The sequence below is a fragment of the Protobothrops mucrosquamatus genome, unplaced genomic scaffold (assembly GCF_001527695.2).
Source record: "Protobothrops mucrosquamatus isolate PMUCROS unplaced genomic scaffold, P.Mucros_1.0 scaffold5534, whole genome shotgun sequence".
Lineage (NCBI taxonomy): Eukaryota > Metazoa > Chordata > Lepidosauria > Squamata > Viperidae > Protobothrops > Protobothrops mucrosquamatus.
The window spans coordinates 8,727-16,477 of NW_015391389.1; the positions used below are offsets into that span (position 1 = coordinate 8,727).

At 45.3% G+C, this 7,751-nt stretch overlaps 1 protein-coding gene across 1 annotated transcript; it reads right to left on the reverse strand.

Annotated features, from left to right (window-relative positions):
• Nucleotides 1-521: 521 nt before the first annotated feature.
• On the reverse strand, nucleotides 522-7,547 carry LOC114923636 (zinc finger protein with KRAB and SCAN domains 5-like). Its single transcript, XM_029286879.1, has 5 exons — nucleotides 7,104-7,547; nucleotides 6,534-6,645; nucleotides 2,242-2,315; nucleotides 1,963-2,089; nucleotides 522-1,102 (listed from the first exon to the last, which is right to left on the reverse strand). The coding sequence occupies exons 1-5, from the start codon at nucleotides 7,545-7,547 to the stop codon at nucleotides 522-524; spliced, it is 1,338 nt and encodes a 445-aa protein (XP_029142712.1).
• Nucleotides 7,548-7,751: the final 204 nt, after the last annotated feature.

The window sequence follows — 7,751 nt, forward strand, 5'->3', positions numbered from 1 at the left end:
ACAGACCAAGGGCAGGAGAGAGCCAGCCCAATAAGAATGTGTGTCAGCTTGTCGGAGAACAGCGTGAAGCCAGCTTGCCAGGTGAGAAGATCAGAGAGGGAGAGGAAAGAGAGAGAGGGAGAGAAAAAAGGGGGGGAGAGAGAAAACTCATGCACAGCAACCTCTATTTCTTTTTAATTAAATTCTTCAATCAAGGCCCCCCCTTCCGGCGCACACGCATGTAGGTGCGGATTTTGCGGCTCCGTTTTCTTTTCTATGGGAAACGGATCCAAGTGGCTCTTTGAGTGTTTTAAGGTTGCCGACCCCTGGTGTAGAGGGAATCAAAATCAACGTTTCAGGCAGCTGCCTCCCACCCCAAAAAAAAAAAAAAAGGTTTATAGAGATTTGTTAAGAGTTTATACCTAAAACTTAGGTGGGTACCTTCCACAACTCATATACCCATCAGTTTCTGCCCTGCATGAATCTTTGCCAGTCTGGGAAGCTTTGGATTTTGATTGTAGCTCTTGCCACTTGGATGAGTTTTAAATTTTGTGGCTCCTTCGATGAGAATGGAGAGTTATGCTGTGACTGAAACTCTTTCCGCACGACGAGCAGTGATAGGGTTTCTCCCCCGTGTGGATGCGTTTGTGAGAGGTCAAGGTTGCCATCTGACTGAAGCTTATGCCACATTCGGAGCATTTAAAAGGTTTCTCCTTGGCGTGGATTTTTTCGTGTTCATGCAGTAGAGACTTATGAGCGAAGCTTTTCCCACAGATGGGACACGTATTCATTCTCGGTTTCGGAGCTAATTTCCCATGGTTGAGCGTTTCAGGAGAATTCACGCTCTTCGAAACCAAGGGTGTGTTTCTCGTGGTTAGTTTTCCCTGGATTGGAGTTTTGGAAAAGTTCCTGCTTGCCGAAGCTAAAGATGTATTCGCCGGATATCTTTGGGGAGGCACTGTTACACCTTGGAAATGAGGGCTTTCAGAAAGAGAGAATTCATCCCATCTCAAGCACTTTGGCCGATCCTCCGTTCCCTCGCTCTGCGGTTCCTCCTGGGTGGATCTGCTTCTTTTTAAGGAGATTCTTTGGGACTCATCCTCCTTCTGCCGTGTGCCCCTCCCTAGAGTAAGATTAAAAAAAAACGTAAGACCAAGAGAAAACCTGAAAAGAAAATTGGTGAAATGAGGAAAAGCTTTCGGCGAGTGATATTAAGAGGAAGTCAAAAGCCTCGGATCAGCCTTTCTCAACCTTGATATCCTTGGACTTCAACTCCAAGAATTCCCTGTCCAACACGGAAAACAACCGCTCGAGACTATAGGAAAGTGATCGCTGAAAATTATAATAGTGAAAGCAGAACACTGCTTATTGGAAAAGCACATAATTTGCAGTGAATAGTAGCCAGTGTTGTGTAGTTGGGAAGCTGTCAAGACTAGGACTGAGAAAGACCCAGGTTCTGTGGCTACGCTTAGATTCTTCAAACATTTTCTTTTGTACTTTCAGACTTCCAGTGCTAAGTGCCCTGTGTTTGCAATCTGATTTGAAATTCATTCAGGAAGTCCTCAACGTACAACTTAGCGACCGTTCAAAATTACAACAGCACTGGGGAAAAAAAGTGACTTATGACCGGCTTTTGCACTCATCCCCACGGTCACGGGATCGAAATCCGGACGCTTGGCAACTGGCTCATAATTATGACGGTTGCAGTGTCCCGAGGTGTGTGTGTGTGTGTGTGTTTGTGTGTGTGTCTTGTGATCATCTTTTGTGACCTGACAAACAAAGTCAATGGGGAAGCCAGATTCACTTAACAGCGATCCCAAAGGTCCTTTTTTTCAGGAGGCAACTGGACTTTCCGATTTTTCTTTGAAGAGGTTTCACTTCTCATCCAACAAGCTTCTTCAGCTCCAACTGGACGGTGGGGAATGGAGCGTGTTGCTAAAGACGACGGATTTCAGCCTGTTGGGACCCAACGTGGGGACTCACCTAAAAAGCTCAGGTTTTGGTAGTTCTCCACCATGACCTCCAGTTGCAGGGCTACCTGGCTTGCGTTCAAGAGAGGACACTCTTCCTCCGTGAAATACACCGCCACGTCCTCAAAAGACAGCGGAGCCTGGAGGAGGGGGGAGAAAAGGGAAAAGAGGGAGAAAAGGAAAGGAAAATAGAGGGAGGGTGGGCAGGTGGGGGAAAGGAAAGGGGTGCCAGGCAGGCCCAGGAAAATGTGCAGCGACTGACCCATTTTAGCCCCAACCCTTTTCTTCTTACCAGAGTGGGCTCAGCTGAAGGAAACACTTCAGAAACAAAAGCAGACACATCCCTCGCCATGGAGTTCTCATTGCCTGTAAGTGGACAAAAATGTAGTGGGGAAGTTGTTGCTTCATTTGCATCTGAAAAGGTGGATCTGGACAAGACCCGCCTACGAGGCCATTGTTTCTTTTATTCTCACAGCTCAGGAGGCCTTCCAACAAACCATGCTTTGTTTACCTCAGTATTGGTTTCTTTTCCCACTGTCCTCAGAAGAGAGCTAACTTTGACACACACACACACACACACACACACACACACACACACACACACAAATCCATTGCTGTCTGCAAAGTTGCAGTGGCAGAAATGAATGCTTTACAAAAAAAAAATCTGTGATCCTCCACTTACAACCGATGGCTTAGTGACTGGTTCTATGTTACAGCGGCACTGAAAAAAAGCGACTTATGACCATTTTTTTCACACTCACGACCACTGCCACATCCCCATGGTCACGTGATTTACGTTCAGACGCTTGGCAACTGACTCCTGTTTACGACGGGTGCAGGGTCTCGGGGATCATGGAATCCCCTCTTGTGACCTTCTGACAAGCAAACTCGACGGAGAAATCCGGATTCGCTTAACAACCGTGTTACGAACTCAGCAACTGCAGTGATTCACTTAACAAATCAGTGGAACCACCTGCCTCCAGAAGCGGTGAATGCTCCAACACTGGAAGTTTTTAAGAAGAGACTGGGCAGCCATTTGTCTGAAATGGTTTAGGGTTTCCTGCCTGAGCAGGGGGCTGGACCAGAAGACCTCCAAGGTCCCTTCCAACTCTTCTATTCTATTCCTATTCCATTCCATTGTAATTCTATTCTAATTCTATTCTAAACTTATATTCTTTTTCCTATTCTTATTCTATTCCTATTCTTATAAATTTGTACTATTTCTATTCCTATTCCTTTCTGTTCCATTTCTATTCTTATAAATTTATATTCCTTTTCCTATTCTTATTCTATTCGTACTCCTACTCTACTCTATTCTATTCCATATTTCTATTCCATGTTTCTATTCTATTTCTATTCTATTCATTCCATATTTCTATTCTATTTCTATATTCCAGGGGTAGGCAACCTTGGCTCTTTTATGACTTGTGGACTTCACATCCCAGAATTCCTGAGCCAGCATGGCTCAGCTTGGAAACCTCTCCATTTCTCCTCAGCATGGCTGGCTTAGGAATTCTGGGAATTGAAATCCACGAGTCATAAAAGAGCCAAGGTTGCCTACCCCTGTTCTATTCTATATTTCTATTCTATTCCATATTTCTATTCTATTCCATATTTCTATTCTATTCTATTCTATTCCATTCCATCCTATCCTATCCTCCCATTCCATTTTATTCTCTATTCTACTTCTATTCCTATTCTTATAAATTTATATTCCTATTCCATTCCATTCTAAATGTGGCAAGAAAAGTCATACCATGGGGCAAAACTCACGTTAACCAATTTCTCACTTAGCAACATAAAGTTTGGGCTCAATTGTGGTCGTAAGTCAAGGACTACCTGTGACATTGTGACATTTACATACTGCAATCTCTAAAGATGCTAAGCAAACCTTATGCGTCTCTTTAACTCAAGAGACTCCCACTCTTATTCCTCCCGTTTATTTATTTCCAGTTCAATTTTCAATTGGTTTTTTTTTTCCACCGAATCTGTAGTGCTAGTTAATCTGTGTTCAAAAGCATTCACTTTTGTGGGCTGTGTTCCATTTACCTTTTATTCCATTTTGTGTTATACGTGGTTCCCCAACTCACGACCACAACTGAATCCAACATTTCCATTGCTAAGTGGGGCAGTTAAGTGTGTTCTGCCCCGTTTTAGGACTTTTCTTGTCACAGTTTAAGTGAATCCACACAGTTGTTAAGTTAGTAACACGGTTGTTAAGTGAACCTGGCTTCCCCATTGGCTTTGTCAGGAGGTCGCAAACACCGCAATCACAAATATAAGCCGGTTGCGAAGCCTCAAAAGTTTGATCATGTGACCCGCAGGGACGCTGCAACCATTGTGAGGAAAAATGATCATAAACCACTTTTCAGTGCCGTTGTAACGTCAAATGGTCACTGAATGAATGGTTGTATGTGGTGGGTTACCTGTATTTATATTTTTATTTTAGTTCCACATTTTATGGTACGTAAAGTCAGTCAGTGACTGAAATAAAGCACCTCGCCCCTTCACCACATGTTAAGCGATTGGGAAATATGATGTATCTGGACTGACAAGAGATTTTTCAAATTTTGCCGCCAGATTCGGCTCACAAGTTGTATTCATTTTCCTTACGGCTTCCAGACACCTTATTTCTATTGAACAAAATAGGTGAATTATTTTTTTACAATTAATTATAAAACCTGCTAAGGAGAAACGTCTTTTATCATTCAGCTGTGACTAGCTGGAGTTTCCGCAAAGGGAGGAGTCGAAAATCTCAAGATGGTTTCCACAATCAAGGCTCACTGCAGTTATTATATATTTAGTGCAGCCTGGAGGAATTTACCCTCCAGAAAATGGCGGGAGGGATGCCTACAGACAAAAGGATGCAAGCATATATATACATTTCAGGAAAGGAGACAAAAGTGATACAGTCGTACTACTACTACTACTACTACTACTACTACTACTACTACTACTACTACTACTACTACTACTAATAATAATAATAATAATAATAATAATAAAAATAAAGTTGGAAGGGACCTTGGAGGCCATCTAGTCCAACCCCTTGCTCAGGCAGGAAACCCTATACCATTTCAGACAAATGGCTGTCCAGTCTCTTCTTAAAAACTTCCAGTGTTGGAGCATTCACCGCTTCTGGAGGCAGGTTGTTCCACTGGTTAATTGTTCTAACTGTCAGGAAGTTTCTCCTCGGTTCCAGGTTGCTTCTCTCCTTGATTAGTTTCCATCTGTTGCTTCTTGTCCTGCCTTCAGGCGCCTTGGAGAATAGCTTGACTCCCTCTTCTTTGGGGCAGCTCCTGAGATATTGGAATACTGCTATCATGTCCCCCCTTGTCCTTCTCTTCATTAAACTAGACATACCCAATTCCAGCAAAGCAACCTAGAACTAAGGAGAAATGTCCTGACAGTGAGAACAATTCACAAGTGGAACGGTTTGCCACCAAAAGCTCCATCAGTGGAGGCTTTCAAAAAGAGACTGGACAACCATTTGTCTGAAAAGGTATAGGGCAGCGGTTCTCAACCTATGGGTCGCAACCCCATTTGGGGTCGATCGACCATTTCACGGGGGTCGCCAAGCAAGGCTGCCCACCATTTTTTTTGTCTGCCATTTTTCCCCCTTTCCCAGCGGGTGCCTTACCTCCCTTGGGCTGGGCCAGCTGGTGATCGGCCTGCTCCGTCTCTGCCGCTTGCCAGCTACGCCTCGGCTGGCGCAGGGGGCGGAACCACGCATGCGCGGCGCTCCCGGGCAGGGAAAGTCCTTGACTTACGACCGGTTGGGTAGTCCTCGACTTACGACCGGTTTAGTCCTCGACTTACGACCGGTTTAGTCCTCGACTTACGACCGGTTTAGTCCTCGACTTACGACCGGTTGGGGGTCACGGCATTAAAAAGGTTGAGAACCACTGGTATAGGGTCTCCTGCTCGCGCAGGGGGTTGGACTAGAAGACCTCCAAGGTCCCTTCCGACTCTAGGTTCTATTTATTTTCTACTGTTACGAGCCTCAGGGAAGAATGATTGTCTTCATAGAAAGAACTGCCATAGCGGGTTTTGATGAGAACTGAGGACTTCAAGGTCGCCTCAATTAGCAATGTTTCCATCTTGCTAACATGCTCCCTCCTTCTAAAGGCTGGTTTTCCATCTTGCTAACATGCTCCCTCCTTCTAAAGGCTGGTTTTATTGCGCACATAAAAAAGGGGGGGTTAAGGCCACACCACCATCTTGACTTTTTTGACTCCTTCCCCTTACAGACATTCTCAATCATTGTTTCTGACAGCATGTCTCAACCGTGGCAAATTTAAAAGATGTGGACTTTAACTCCCAGAATTCCTCAGCCTACTATGTCTTACTTTAAGTCCACATCGCCAAGGTCGAGGAAAAACAGACTCATGAGTTAAAAAGGCGCTGCATCTTTTAAACTTTTTACCAACCGTCTGAAATTCACCAGGACTATCCCAGTCTGATAGATAGATTAGATTAGATAAGATTAGATAGGATAGATAGATAGATAGATAGATAGATAGATGATAGATAGATAGATAGATAGATAAAGACCATAACAATCTATATCCCTTTCATTCTTACCCTGCAATACGGCATCTTCGTTCTCTAAGATCTGCTTGAAGAACTGTCTCTGTCCTTCATCTGAGGGAACCGCCTTCTTAATTTGGGGGAAATCGTTATCCACAAACAGACCCTGCAAAGCAGTACCAGATATCCATACAAGGTGGGAACAGGAAAGCAAAAAGACCTCTCTTTTAAGGAGATTCCCCCCCCCCAACAACTGTGCAGCTGAGGGGGGGTGTTTTGGGGGAGGAACTGTGTGTTCTCGTCCCCTCGGAACTATCAGGAAGAAAAGTTTTAAGTTACAGAGGGGGTAGCCTGCATTCCTCCCCAGCTTTTGGCTCTTTGGCAACAGCATCTGGAGGTTCTGATCAGATAGATCCTGGTGGAAGGCAGTGACCCAGAACGACGCCACTGCTCCCTCTGTAGCACAAACATCCCAGAATCTCCTCCAAATGGATGCTGCCGGCCGAGACCACAAGATCCTCCAAGAGCCACACGCCTTAGATGTTAACGGGAAGCCTTCCTGAGCTGGAACGTGTGAATCACTCGCTTCATGGTCCTTGAAAGTTACCACCAAGCTGTCCTCACCTGGATTTTCGGCTTCTTGTCCTCCATTTGGCTCAAGAGGAAGCCTTCGGCCAGGGCCACCGCCTGGGAACAGGTCTCCGCGCCACATTCCCTGATCCAGGTCTTCATGTCGGGAGGGAGGATAGTCAAGAACTGCTCCAGGACCACCAAGTCCAGGATCTCAGCTTTCGTGTGCTCTCCTGGCTTCAGCCATTGGCAACAGAGATCGTGAAGCTGGCTGTAAACCGTGCGGGGCCCAGCGCACCTCCGGTAACGGAACTGCCTGAAATGTTGACGCTGGACATAGGAGTTACCTTTCTCTTCCCCCAGAATTTTGTTGACATTTTTTTCCCAGTGTTCGCCACCAGGGCTGGGAGCCTCAACTGCCTCAAGGCCCCCTACCGAATCCACAGCTTCCTCCTTCGATTCTGGGGTCAGCACCGTCTCCACTAAGATTCGAAACATCTCCTGTCTCATTCAATCACTTTCTTCCGGGGGAAATATCTGAATGGCTGTAATTGAACTGAGAGGAAGTTGGAAAAACTGCCCAGGGATTGGCAGTGGGGGTTTTTTTTGGGGGGGGGAGAGGGGAAGTAATGGCACCACTCAGGCAGTCAAGGATCAAATTACAAGGCGGCCATAAACGGTGTAAAGTATCTCTCTGTAAAC

Excerpts from the sequence above, each read along its gene's own strand:
- LOC114923636 (XM_029286879.1), bottom strand. The coding sequence starts at position 7,547 with ATGTTTCGAATCTTAGTGGAGACGGTGCTGACCCCAGAATCGAAGGAG. Across the intron at positions 6,646-7,103 it reads ACAAGAAGCCGAAAATCCAG|GGTCTGTTTGTGGATAACGA; the intron begins GTGAGGACAGCT and ends ACTGCTTTGCAG. Across the intron at positions 2,316-6,533 it reads CGAAGATGCCGTATTGCAGG|GCAATGAGAACTCCATGGCG; the intron begins GTAAGAATGAAA and ends GTCCACTTACAG.